This window comes from Cibotium barometz, chromosome 35 (assembly GCF_041138505.1).
Source record: "Cibotium barometz isolate CiBa-2024 chromosome 35, ASM4113850v1, whole genome shotgun sequence".
NCBI classification, from domain to species: domain Eukaryota; kingdom Viridiplantae; phylum Streptophyta; class Polypodiopsida; order Cyatheales; family Cibotiaceae; genus Cibotium; species Cibotium barometz.
In genome coordinates, this window is record NC_141080.1 from 6,582,926 (window position 1) to 6,597,515 (window position 14,590).

Genomic DNA, 14,590 nt, shown 5'->3' on the forward strand with positions numbered 1-14,590 from the left:
TTGTCCTACTGGAGAACTGCACCTATGGCTACATTGCTTGCATCGGTAATGACCTCAAAAGGTTCCAAGATGCTAACTTCAAAACAAGCGCTTCTGAGGCAGCTTTCTAGAGTGCACAAAATGCATCAAGCGCCTTGCCTGTGACTGAGACATTTTGTTTACAAGTCTTCACCCCCTTCAGCAAGTCGGTGAGAGGTGCTGCCAGGTTGGAAAACTGGTGAACATGGGTGCTGTAGGCTTGACAAAGACCTACGAAAGAACGGATCTCTTGGGCGGTCTGAGGGATGTCCCAATCCAATATCTCTTTAACCTTTGAGGGGTCCAATCGAATCCCATCGGAACCGATGATATAGCCCAAGTAGTGAATTGCAAGACTGAAAACGCAGGCTGTTCTGCTGCTGGACAGAAACGCATAAGTGTATTGCTGCTGCTGGACAGAAACGCAGGCGTGTACTACTGCTGGACAGAACTGTAAACGCACAGGTGTACGGCTGGACAGATGCAGAAAACACTGGCTGAATTCTGGCGTTGAACTGAGGCTGGACTGTATGCTGAATCAGGGCTGATTTGATGCTGGATGCGGGCCCCTAGGGCTGTAGGGACTGCTGACTTGCAGGTGTTGGATGAACAAGGCTGGCTGAAGCAACCTCAAGCACTCCAAGGGCTGGATGAGACTAGTCTAGTGCTGAAGGCAAGGGAACTCCTAGGGCTGAGGAGGAAAGCTCTTAGCACACTGAAGACTGAATGAGAAACTAAGCCCTATTCAAGCCTATTTATACTAACTAGAGGCTGGTCAAGTTGGCTGGTCATTTTATAAAGTTTATATTTATAAATGACAATAAATGCTAAATAAATACTATAAAATATGGAAAAAATACCAGATAAATTTCCTAAGGCTTCTGGGATGTTCTAAATGATGCACAGGCATATGAATGCATATTATGCAAGATGCAGAGTGCTTTCTGATGCAAACCCTAAGGCTTCTACTAACTCTACATGCATGAAGTGCCTGACTTATCCTGGACTGAGGATGTACAATGGGGTCACGGCGTACGACAAATATCATCCTATTGGGTTCTAATATTGTACAACTGTTGCACTGCTGATGATGAGCCAGTTCGTCACCGTGCACTGAGTGCAGAGTGCATTTGACAAAGACTTTCTCCACATCTTTCTCATGCTGCTCCGCAGTGGCTGAGAATACAAGTATGTCATCAAAAAAGATGAAGACACACTTACCAATGAGGACTACGAAAATCCTAGACATCGTTTTATAGAAGGTTGTGGGTGCATTGGTAAGCACAAAAGGCATGACTACGAACTCGTAGTGACCACACTCTGTCTGGAAAGCTGTTTTTGGTGAAAAATTTTGCACCATCTAAACGCTCCAAAATGTACTCATCAATCCTTGGCATAGGAAACTTATTCTTAATGGTGAGTTTATTCAATGCCCTATAGTCTACACAAAGGCGTGCAGACTTGTCCTTCTTTTGGACAAATAGGATAGGTGCAGCAAATGGTGAGGAACAAGGCCTAACAAATCCGGCTCGGAGGAGCTCAAATAGCTGTCTTTCTAGCTCGCCCTCTAAAGTCTTGGAAAGACGATAGGGGAACCTGCTAGGAGGTTCCGATCCAAGGACCAAATCGATATGATGGTCCTCAGGACGTGATGGAGGGAGACTGGGTGGAAGATCGTCCCTGAGCATGATGTCATGATGTCTAGACAGGAGGTCTACTAACTGTGGGACTGAGGATGAGATAGGTGCTACCAATGAGGTAGAGGCTATCTGAGCACGAACATAAAGTAGTGCCCCTTCCGCTCCCTTGTGGATAGCTCGTCGGGCCTAGAGATGCGAAATCAATGGGATGCCAAGAATGCTTCTATTCCCACGAATCATGACGGGCTCAGGAAAACCTTTACAGATAGTAAAAGTGTCCTGCCCCTGATCGGAAATAGGCTCAATTGACGAAACCCATAGTCACAAGGGACGGGGGACGGGGACGGGACGGGACGGGGGACGGCCATAAGTAGGGAACATGGACAGGGAAGGGAACGACACTCAAAAAGTACCTTTTTTTTTTAAATTTTCTACTCTACACTTATTCTACTTTGGAAGTACATCAAAATGAGCACAAATTTACACTAAAATGGTAAGCTTTTGAGTCATATTAATAATTAGGTAGATACAAAATGAGTCATGACTCAACGGTCAAGACTCAGGAGTCAAGACTAAGCCTTAAGGAGGCAAAATACATGGACGGACTCAAATGAGTCAATGACAAAAAAGTGCTGAAGACTAGAGGCTAGAGGCTAGAGGCTAGAGCTAAGTAGTAAGGCCCATGAATCATGATCCATGAATGATCATCCACGTGAAGTGCTCGCCTCATGGTCATGGGTAGCTTGTGCCAAAGAAGCATCAAGCTCATCCTCAGTCTCATCCTCACTGGCATGCTGCTCCTGCACCTCATCCTCTTGTTGCTCTTCTTGTTGACTCATCTCCCACTCAGTGAAGGAATCTGCCTTCTTGGTCACGCTCTTGCAAAGCATTCGCAAGTTCATGCTAACGAAGACAAGGTCATTGGCACGCTCTACCCCGAGTCGGTTCCTCTTCCTAGAGGCAATGTGGCTGTAGGTACTCCAAAGTTGCTCCAAGCAAGAGGAGCTAACGGCCTGGCTAAGTATGCGGATGGCAAGCTGCTGCAGCTCCGGTCCATCTGAACCAAAGTCCTCCCACCATAGAGCAGCACCAACTTTGGAGCGGTCAACCTGTGCATCATGACAGCCATAGGAGCCATGAAATGACTTGTACATCCAAAGCTGGTAGCTGATCTTGCGCCTAACCGATGCATCAGGCAGCACAAGACGATCCAAGATGATCCTCCATCCAGCGCTCACCTCCCGGTCGCTCTCCTGCTTGTTGCCTTGGAATTCTGGGTCCACCACATAAGCTGCTGCATGCAATGGAGAGTAGTAGGAATTCCACCTTCCTAGACACAAGGCATGGATCTCCTCGTATCTGTCTTCGTCAGGCACGAAGTCTTTCAACTTCTCTATCATGCGATCCATGGCCTCGTAGACCTTGCCTATGCATGGTTGCATAGCGTCTACAATCCTCAATAGGTGGACTATGGGCCTCACCATAGCATCTGTGGTCTTCACACGCTCCCACCAAGAGGCGTCATCCGCCCGTAGCCTACACTCTTGGCCAGTGTTTGTATGGGACTCTTGCATGGCGACAAACTCGTCGCTAAGGAAAAGCCCCCTCAAAGCACCGCTACAATCCTTCAACCGGCCCAACATGAGAAAGTTGTAGGCAAACCGGGTGTCGGAATATTTGAGGAGAGAGAGAGACAGGACCTCTTGTTGAACTCATGCCGAAGTCTTTGGTGGTTGAGGACAAAGGAGACCATGGTGTTGGCCTCCTCAATGAGCGGGCTGATCCATGGTAATGCCCCGATGTCCTTGAGGAGGTTGTTTAGGCAATGAGCCATACAAAAGGACACCGTGACATGTCCATACATACCTTGGAGAATAGCTCCCGCCGCCCTATTGGAAGGCTCCCCATCCGCAACAAAGCCCACTACATGCTCGGGGCCAACGATCTCCATGGTGGTAGCCCACTCCGCCGCAAGCACATCCGCGCTCTTCCCAGTGCCGGATGCATCATGAGATGAGATGAAGTACATCTCTCCGCGGGAATATGCAACCATGCCGTGAATACTCCTCTTGCGAGTGTCACTCCATCCATCCATAATGAGGGAGACTCCGTTCCTCTCCCATTGCCGCTTTGTGTTGTCGACCGCTTGCTCTACAATGCGCTTCTCCTTCTCGAGCAATGTAGTGCGCAATCTTCTTAACCATGACCTTGAAGTATTCCGACCTATTCAAGAAAGTAATTTACTAATGAGAAGGGGACTAGGATGATGAAAACATGAATGATGAATTGGCAATGATCGATTGCACTTACCTAGCCGCTTGAAAGGCAATGTGGTCGTGGAAGAAGAAGCGGGCCACCGCCATATCCACCTCCTCCTTCAACTTGGGGTTCCAATTCTCCCCAAGTGTAGATTGTCGTCGTGGGCCACGTAATGATTGAGAGGCCGTGGAGATGGAGGGTGCCGGTGTCGTGGATGGAGTAACATTCCGACTTGGTGGTGAAGGTGATGGTGTGCATGATCCAGATCCACCACGACTCCATTGTAGAGGCTTGAGTTCCTCTCCCCATCGTCGCAGGATCCACGGCCACTCGTGGTGTCGTTCTTGTCGCTTCGACCGCTTCGTAGATGCTAAGCTTGTCAAGAAGTTCCCGTCTCTTCTTAGGCGTGACATTCGTGCAAAACCTCACCTCATGCCCACTCTCATGCAAGAGGTGGGCTCGCACTTTGTCGGCGCCACCCGTTCGCCGGCACGGGCAAAGCTTGCATACCCATGGCCGAGAACCGCCTCCATGAACGGATGTGGTGTAGTTAACCTCCTCCCACCATGTCCATCCCGTTGTCCTTCTACGAGAAACCCGGCACGTGAGGAGGATGCCATGGTTGAAGATGGCTTGACTCTTGAGCCTTGAGGAATGAGAGAGAGAGAGAGAGAGAGCCTTGAGGAATGAGAGAGAGAGAGAGAGAGAGAGAGAGAGAGAGAGAAAGAAAGAAAGAAAGAAAGATTTTATTAACGTCTTCCAAAAGACCGAACTCGGCCTATGAGACAAATCGGAGTACCTGTATGGGGTTATCCTCTGTCATCCCAACAAAATGAAAAAGTACTGAATAAAAAAGCTGAATCTGGGTGTGCAGGGGATGGAGCTCTATTACTAGGAGAATGCAAAGCTATATGCATGGAGTATACAATCATGATATGCAACCTAGCTAGCCCCATCCTGTACCATACTGGGGGTATAAAATGGTATACATCAGTGAAGGGGGTGTCCACAGCTCCCTGAAGAACATGCCTGGGTGTGCTCTGAAGCGAGCCAGTCGCTCCGCACCCTCTCTGTGAAACTGAGCTCTGATCTCTGTCATCTCTCTCTGGTATAGGCGTGGTGTCCGAAAGCCAGGTGTCCTCTGTCTCCTGCGGGCTCTAAGTGTCTCTGCTCTCTGGAGAGTAATTCCCTGCCGTGTAGGGGCTGGGAGGGGTATGGATCTCTGAAAAAATGTAGTAATCTGTGTCTGTCGCCCCCCCTCTGGAGCTGTCTGAGCCTGCAATAATGTCTCTCTGTGGCGCTGTATGTCTAGAATGTATCTCCCCAGTATGCGCTGGTCTGCTGTCTCAAAGATCTGGCGTAGGGAATGTGGCTCTCTGAATAAAATGGGATATCTCTCTCTGATGGCTGTATATGCTCTGCATCTGCATACATAATGCTCCTCACTCTCCACCTCCTCTCTGCACAATCTGCATACCCTCTCCTCTCGGGGGATCCGTGCTGCTCTGCCAGTCTCAATCTCCAATCGGTGTGATGAAACTCTGAGCTGACCAATAGCCACTCGGGAGCCGTGTGGTAAAAAGCCCTCCATGTATCTAGGCCTCTCTATAAATCCATCATCAGTGATACTCATGAAGTGATCTCTGTAGTATAGCATCTTTGGTGGAAGAGGCTGTGTAGGCGATATCCATGTCTCTCGTGTATAGAGCTGCCATAGATCCTGTCTCAATACTCTGTTCCTCTCACTATGAGAGAGACGGATATGTGGTGCATCCCTGTCATACTGGAATGGTGGTAGATGATCCATGTCTAGGCCATGCTGTGAGAACCAATGTGTGACCTGTGCATACCATGATCCTCTGTCTCCTGCCTCAGCCAACTGTCTAGATGCCTGAAAAGCTCTGTATGATAATCTGTCCTGTGGCATCTCTCTGAATCTGTCTAGCAGGCATATAGTCTGAAATATGGCCTCTACCATCATAGGAGGCGTAGCAAACTCTGCTCGGATAATGTCATGAGGTACTGACGGTTTGCTGCGTATCATGCGTGCCATCATGAGAGCCTGTGGTCTCTCTATCTGTGTCCACCAATGGGTAGCAAGGCCTGGCGCCCATACTGCTGCTCCATACATCAATGCCGGTGTGACTAATGTGTCAAATAGCCACCCCTTCGTCCGGGGCTCCTGAAAATGCGCCTGGTGGCACTGTCTCTCTAGCATAGCCAATGCTGCATATCCCCGTGTCAATCTAGCTCTGGCTGCTGAACCCATGGTAAAGCGTGTGGCTGCTGCAGAGAAGGTAACCCCTAGGTACACGTATGATGTCACCACCTCCACCTGGCATCCGGCGAGAGTGAATGTCAGCTGACTCCTGCCCTGTCTCGATGTATGAAAGACCATAACCTTGGTTTTCCCTAGGTTCACAGTAAGACCCCTCTGTGTGCAGAAATCATGGAGTGCATGTAGATGCTGCTGTAGACCACCTGGGGACTCAGACACTAATACAATATCATCAGCATAGAGCATAATATGTACTGAGGTACCTGCTAAATCAACTCCATCTCCGCCTCCCCGTGTAATGAAGTCAGCCACCTCATCAATGTATAACCCAAATAGCGTGGGGGAAAGTGGGCATCCTTGCTTCACACCAATGGTGCTAGCAATAGTCTCGGACATACCTCCTGGACATCTGACTCGCCCAAAAACCTGCTCATATAATGCATAGATGCCCCATGTCATATCTGCTGGTATGCCAAGAGACTGCAGGCGCTGAAAGAGCCTCTCTCGTGGTACTGTGTCAAATGCCTAGAGGCTTGGAAGTTGGAAGAGTCAAGACTCGAGGCTTGAGAGAGAGCCTAGAGGCTTGGAAGTTGGAAGAGTCAAGACTCGAGGCTTGAGGGAGAGGTGAGAGCCTAGGCCCTAGAGCTTGGAACTTGGAAGTTGGAAGAGAGAAGAAGCTTGAGCCTTGAAAGCTTGAGCCTTGAAACTTGTGAACTTGTGTGTGCTTGTAGCCTTGTAGAGGCTTGTTCTTATATAGAAAGGCGAGAGAGAGAGAGAGAGAGGAAAGCCTCAAGGGCAAGAGAGAGAGAGAGGGCCAAGCCTCAAAGAGCCAACAACCATAAACGGCTAGAAACGGGCAGGCGCAACAGCCAAAAACGGCAGGCGCAACAGCTCTCTGTCGTCCCCGCACAGCGCCGTCCCCGTCCCTGCGCCGTCCCCTGTGAGAAAGGTTTCGTGGGGGACGTCCGTGCGCTGTCCCCGTCCGTGCGCCGTCCCGACGTTCCAAGCCTCCGTCCCCTCCGTCCCCTGTGACTATGACGAAACCACTGGATTCTTGAGATCATGTCACACCCCAGAAGAGGCAAGAATGAAATCTCATTGGAATGAGGCTTTTTGAACTTCAAAGGCAAATTGTTGTGCCTTCTGAGATATGTGGATGCGGAGACTAGGTGTGAACCCGTCCACATCCAAATGATATGGCACTAATGTGCAGCTCATCTTGTTAGCCAACTCGGAAGAGATGGCGTCCTCAGAACTGCCCATGTCGAATAGGACTACAAGCTGTCGGCCCTTGGCAGAGCCATAAGCTCGGATGAGGCTTTTCAGTGCGGCATCACTCTCACCCTCCTGCTTAGCATCAAATACCACGGATGGCATAAGATGCATAGAAGGTAAAAGCTGAACTGCATTTGTGGTAGTAGGTGGGGCTGGAGAAGCTGGAGATTCTGTGGCAACTGTGGCAGAAGGAGCTTTGGAGGCTTGCTCCGCTTGCCATTTGTGGCAATCCTTCTTACCATGCCCTATGGCATGACAAAAAAAGTATCTATTTTCTAACTGGTATTTCCTTTGCTCCTCTGGAGGAAGATAGCCTCCAGTGATGCCTACTTTAGCCTTTTCCTCGGGGGTTTTCTTAGGCTTGGATTTCTTATCCTTCTTACCCCCCCTGAACTAGAGCTATTACTGCTATCCTTCTTAGCATCTTTAGAAGATACATTATCTTTCCCTGGCTACATAGCAGATTGTTGTTGCTGGGGTTTGGTAATGGACTGTGACGATTGCTTGGGCTTGCCTCCGTTCATATTCATTTTGAGCAAGAGTCAAAGCCCGGTCATATGTACTGGGTTCAAAGTTGCAAACTGTGAACCGGATGTTAGAATCTAATCCTCGAATGAATTGATCCATCTTGGCCTGCTCAGATAACCCTAACTATTGTGCTAAAGTTATAACCTTTCTGGAAAACTGAAGCACTGGAGACCCGTTCTGTCTGAGTCCATAGAACTCATCTACCAGGCCGATCATATACTTGGACGGGAGAAATCTGGTCATCAACAAATGTATCCCAGCTAAAAGCTGTGACACCTGTGGTCTGGTTTGTATGAAGACTAGACCGATGCTGCCACCAAGTGATAGCCTCACCCGTAAGGTGGGGAGCTGCTACGTGGACTCTATCCTAAGGATCTGTAATCCTAGCTAATGAAAAATGAGCAGTAAATTGATGAATAAACTGATTAACTCCTAAATGATCACTCACCATCATACTTACTAAAATTTGGTTGACTTCGAATGACGATAGTCAATGTCGCGGGCTGCTGACCGGTGGCACCTAAGGGTGGGGAAACTGAAGAGAGGTGCTGATATCTAAGATGCATGGCCTCCTTTTCCCTTTGGTGTTCGAGTAACAAACGTTCTTGATCGAGCTCTCGTTGGTGGTTCCGAGCGGCAAGTTCACCCTGACGCTGGTCTTCTTTGATCCTGCGTTGGGCTTCCTCATAGTCCCGTCTATCTACTTTTTCTTGTTGCTTTCTTGCTTCAACTTCTACTTTTTCTTCTCTCCGTCGAGCCTCGTCTTCTCTTCTTTGTTGTTCCATCTGAAAGAAGAGGGAGATGAAGTTGGGGGTCGCTGGAGGCGGAGGAGGACGTGCTGATGTTGCCTCCAAGAGTTGGAGACACTCCATGAGAAGCTCATTCTGAGCTCTGAGTAGAGCTATGGTGTCTGCTGTAGTCGGAAGAGCAAGGTCTCCTTCGGGGAAGACGAATTCCGGCTGATGGATACTCTCCTTTGTCGACATGATGCTGAAGTCGATGGTCGTGCCGGAACGCAATCTGACCATCCAAGGATGCCCTCACACTAGAATACGGTGTGTGTGGACAAGCTGAATCTAATACCAATGTAACATGCAACGAAAGTATTCGTAATTAAGGATCCTGTCACACAAATTCTCACACCATCTTCTGTATCCTAAGTTTCGCGAGTTTAGCAATCCACTTTATGACTTCAAACCATAGTAACCTGGACCGGCAGAAACGGTCGGTTCGGACCGGGTCGGAAACGGAGTTTCCGAGTTTCCGCGAGGTCGGAAACGGCAAGAAACGGAGTTTCTTTTGAATTTATTTTAGACATGTAAAAAACATGCATAGAGACATCCTATTAAATAAACTTATGTCAAGAGATGCAAAAAACATGCATAGAGACCTCAAACAAGACACATCAAAGACTCAAGTGGACATTAGAATCATAACACTTAACAGAATGTAGATAATGCCAAATGGACATGTATGATGTCGCGGCAAATTCATGTGAACCATAAAAAACTAAAGGCTGAAGGCCGAAGCATACATAGCAAGCTGCAAATTGTGATCATAATACATCATACATATCAGCAATGATCATCAAACTTGGGAGTCAGAGGTTCAAAAACTACAAAATAACCGACATGCCGGCTGTCCATAATCCCTAAGGATAAGAAGAACTAAACAAAAAACATGGAACATCAGTGAATCAGTGATCACTGCTGAGCCTCATCTGAAGCACCCGAGGAGTCTGAATCCTCCTGAGAGTCCTCATGGCTCTCGCGTGTGTCCTCACTGCAAGAAGATGAGTCCTCTCCAGTAGCCTCCTCTCTAGCAGCACTAGTACTAGCTGCAGCCGGCCTCCCTCTCCTACGACGACCACCACGTGTGTCGTGAACTGGTGTTGTGGCCTCCTCGTAAAGCAAAGTGTAAAGATCTCGGTCCTCTTGTAGAATTGTGGGAATATCCCGCACCTTCTCAATGTCAATCTTGTCGACATTCACTTGCATTGGCTCAGGACCCATAGCTGCCCGCTCAAGAAGCTTCAAGTTACAATTGCAGAAAACAAGACGCTCAAGTTGGGCTGTAGTCAACTTGTTCCTCCTCTTCGTATGGTAGAGCGCCCATGTGCTCCAATTCCTCTCACAAGTTCCAGAGCTGCAATCTTGTGAGAGGACTCGAATGGCAAGACGTCTCTGTTCAAAGAGCAGATTTAGGATTAGTACATTATACAAATAAGGTGTCGCCGTTAAAGCTTAAGCGGAGGGACTTCTTACTCACCAACGTAGGCACACCATGTCCATATTTCTCCCACCATGAGACCGGCTGAAGCTGCGTTTCTCGAAGTTTTGCAGTAGGTCTTGTGAAGTAGCCAGTGTTGTTGCGGAAAGCAAGGAGATCATCCTCTAAGCATCGCAACATCTGCAAATTGCCACCACACCATTTCTCCACATAGGTTTGGAAGTCATCGTTTAGCTCCTCACACTCAAGCTGATCCTCGCTACGCCATAGAGGATGCAACACATGAGCCACAGCATGGATTGGTCTATGAAACCAAACCCAACGGTTTTGCCAAATCTGCTTGATCTCCGCGATTCTACAAGTTACAAGTAACAAACAAAACCAAAGAAAGACTTTAAAGTTATAACTTAGAAAAGAGCCAAGACAAAAAGGCAATTTGGCAAAGGCTCATGAGCCATGAGTCATGAGCGAAGAAGTACGTACCTCTCTACAGATAGGTAGGCATTGTTGTCTAGTGCCTTCCCGATCCTATCCATGTACTCATAAATGAGGCCTAGTGTACTCCCCTCCATGTCCGTGATGCGCAAGACCGTGTAGATGAGATTTAAGGTCTTCACTAATGCCTCTGCCTCTTCCCACCATGCTTCATTGAGGATCTTGCGTCTAAAATCCACAAACTTTGGGGTCATACTCTTACCCGACTGGATCCATGCATCACAACTAATAGTGCGAATCAGATTTGGCCGCACACGAAGAAGCCGCTCAAGCACTATGAACATGTATGCAAACCTCGTAGTGGATGGCTTGAGAAGCTCCAAGGTACTATTAGCCCTGTACATGCTCAAAACCTTTGGTCTTTGTGTCACAAATTTGACAATGCTCCTCGCGGTGGCAAAGATTTCACTGACCCAAAAAATTCTCCCCAAATCCTCAATCAATAAATCAAGACTATGGGAGGCACAAGGGGTCCACACAATTGTTGGGAATGCATCCTCCAACATACTCCCCATGGAGACACAATTGCTTCCATTATCCGTAATAACCTGCACAACATTTTGTGGGCCAATCTCCTCAATCACCTTCTTGATGTGTGTCCAAATAAAGAGACCTGTAACGGTGAGACCCGCAGCCGATGCATCAATGGCCTTGTAAAACATGGTGCCTTTGCAAGAGGAGATAAGCACATTATACACATTCCTCTTGCGTACATCTGACCATCCATCACATAAGATAGTGCAGCCATATTTCTTCCATGTTTCTTTCAAAAACTCAAGCTGGCCTTCTACGTTGAGTTTCTCCTTCTTTAATTCTCGTGTGCGGATTGTCTCAGCCGAGGGACCCTCCCACTCACAGCCAATGCGGCTAACGGCCCGCATGGTCTTCTTCCATTGTATGGTGCGAGCCACATTGAAAGAGATAGCACACCGTATAAACAAGCGCGTGACCTCCCTTGTTGCCTCCTTCATGGCTTGCTTTTGCAAGCCTGCTGTAATGCTTGCTCTTTGCAATGAACCCTTTGCAGGCACTTCCACACTAGGTAAAGGTGTCCTCTTTGCACTAGGGCCCTCACCCACACTCGAAGATACATCTGTCTGGCTCTCAACTCTAGTCCTCTTTGAAGAGGCCACTTGGCTCGAGGATGCTTCACCTGTTGCATGTGCTGCCATATGTTGCTCACCAACATCCAAACCAAGGCGTTGCTTTCTCCAACCCTCAAGTGATGCCAATACATCGGGCGGCACATTTTGACATAAAGCGACATCTCTGCCTGGGACATGCCCCAAATGGTCTTTTACCCGGGTCACTGAACCTGTTTTTTCATATCCACAAAAATTACATTTCCACTTGCGGGAACCCCCACCTCCGACATATCCATCCCCTTTTGTTGCATACTGCCAATAGGGATCTGTAGGCATAGTGAGACTTGAAGTTGAAAGCACTTACCCTCGAGAACACTTGCCCTTGGAGGCTTGGAAGTTGGGCCTTGAAGCCTTGAAGAATGGGCAGCCACCTGTGAGATTGGAGAGCACTGGAGCAAGCTGCCTGCAGAGTACAGGCCTTGGAGCCTTGTGGGGGGCACTGGGGGCAAAGGCTTGAGCCTTAGGGCCTTGGCCTTGAGCCTTGGCCCTTTGTGGTGAAAAGGCGCAAGGTTCGAAGAAGCGCAGCGCTGCAGGAAAGGAGAGCGAAAATGAAAAAACGCACGCGGCCCCCCCCCCGTCAAAACCTGAAAAAAAAAAATACGCGGAAACGGCGTTTCCGCCGGCCTGCCGTTTCCGGAAACGCCCGAACCGTTTCCTGGGGGCGGAAACGCCGTTTCGTGCTACTATGCTTCAAACTTTAAGAGATTTGAGAGAGAGAGAGAGAGAAAGAAAGAAAGAGAGAGAGAGAGAGAGAGAGAGAGAGAGAGAAACTATACACCGTATGGGGTCCTAAATTATCCACTGAAGGGTCCCCTATCCTATTACCGGAATAGTATTTGCTTTATTACTTTGAAGCAACTGACTGAGCACTACGATAAGCCAAACGCAAGATCACTGAGGACCAAGAGTTGAGTTGAACTGTACACGGCTGTAGAAGCACCAATGATGACCAATCTCGAGCCTATGCACTCTTCCCAATGGAATGAGGGAAGGCTACAAATTTGAGGCTGAGGTGTGGACTATTTGGGACTGTTCTAGGCTATGTATGAATGCTGAAAATGAATATGAATGCTGAGTTTTACCTTCACCAAGTAGCTGTAGCCAAACGATGTAGATAAGGATGCTGAAAATTGTATGTATGCTGAAAATGCAAGGTGATCTGTAGGGTTGAATGCTATAGATGCTGCATTTTGATGAATGAAGCTGAATGCTCAAGCGTTGATGCTCCTATATGCTGATGGATGAAACGTTGATGGCTGATATGCTGAATGCTCCAATCGCTTATGCTCCTTGGGCTGAAGGCTCCAAGCGTTGAAGGCTTGTTGGCTGAATAATGATATGAATGAGTGAATGGTGCAAAAGCAACCTATTTATATGCTTCTAAGTGGCTGGTCGGTTGGCTAAAGGACTGGCCGACTGGACACTAAATGCTCTACACGACTTGTTCATGATAAATAAATGGTATTAAATGTTGGAAATTATGGAAAAAATGCCAGATAAATACTAATAAATACTAGATGTTATTTGAAGGCTTCTCCAATGGTCTATATGCAATGGATGAATGATATGCAATATGCAGAGTGCTTTCTAATGCAAACCCTAAGGTTTCTACTGACTCTACACACATGAATGCATCTCTTCAAGTGGGTTAAGGGATTTGGGACTGACTAACTAGCTGTCTAAGGCTGAGGAATGACCTACGTAGCTTGTGCTTGACTTATCTTGGACTGAGGATTACAATGGGGTCACGGCGTACGACAAATATCATCCTAAAGGGTACTAATAATGTACAATGTTGCACTGATGATGATGAGTCATCTTGTCACCATGCACTACAGTGCAGAGTGCATGACACTTGCATAGTTACCAAGGGACGGGGACGGGGATGGGGACGGGGGACGGGAACGGGGACGGGGACGGCTAAAGGTAGGGAACGGGGACCGGGGGGTGGGGACGGTGTAGTGAGTAGGAGAGGGTGGAGAGGAAGGTGATGGACCGTGGAGTAGGAGAGGGAGATAGTGGAGAGGAAAGCTTGAGTAGGAGAGGGAGATCGTGGAGAGGAACTCAAGTCTTGGAAGGCTTGAGTAGAAGAGGAGTGGCTCCAAGCCCATTACATATTTGTGTTGCTCTCTCTCTCTCTCTCTCTCTCTCTCTCTCTCTTTTTTCTTTTTTTTTCGTGAAATGGTGTTTTATATTATATGTAAAATGTACATCAGCCACATGGCTCACACAGAACCTATGGCCCCAAACAAAACCCCCACAAAAGATCCTCTAAAGGATCATGACCATGCAAACCTGTACACTAATAAGAAAGCCTCCTAGCCAAATAAGCATCCCAGATAAAAGCATCAAAGATGAGCCAGCCGAGCCGCCGTAGACCATAACGAAATAACATCTGCATCCAGTAGCTGAGCTGAGAGAAGAGAAGAAAACTGCCAAAGCAGCAAACCACAGATACGTAGAATGTGCCCATGTATTCCAGACAAGGAATCAAAAATGAACCCATTCCGTGTAGTCCAAATATGCCAAAGTCCTGTCCATCTAAGGAAATGGAATATCACAAGGTGGCTGTCTGAAGTAATGACTTGAGGACAAATCCCAAATATCCACTGATGAGCCGAAACAGTAGACCTCTCTACTGCCTCCCAAACGCGAGAGACAAAAGACCAAATCTGACGGGCCACTGGACAACTCATGAACAGATGCATAACTGTTTCAGTGCA

At 47.9% G+C, this 14,590-nt stretch overlaps 2 protein-coding genes across 2 annotated transcripts in view; both read right to left on the reverse strand.

Moving 5' to 3' along the window:
* The window catches only part of MAPR4 (membrane-associated progesterone binding protein 4), a 63,645-nt gene that overhangs the window by 33,349 nt on the left and 15,706 nt on the right, over positions 1 to 14,590 (reverse strand). The window lies entirely within an intron of this gene.
* Positions 9,406 to 12,420, reverse strand: LOC147618097 (uncharacterized). Its single transcript, XM_086775342.1, has 3 exons — positions 10,711 to 12,420; positions 10,267 to 10,582; positions 9,406 to 10,181 (listed from the first exon to the last, which is right to left on the reverse strand). Exons 1-3 carry the CDS (start codon positions 12,141 to 12,143, stop codon positions 9,702 to 9,704), a joined length of 2,229 nt encoding a protein of 742 aa, XP_086631468.1. The 5' UTR covers positions 12,144 to 12,420; the 3' UTR covers positions 9,406 to 9,701.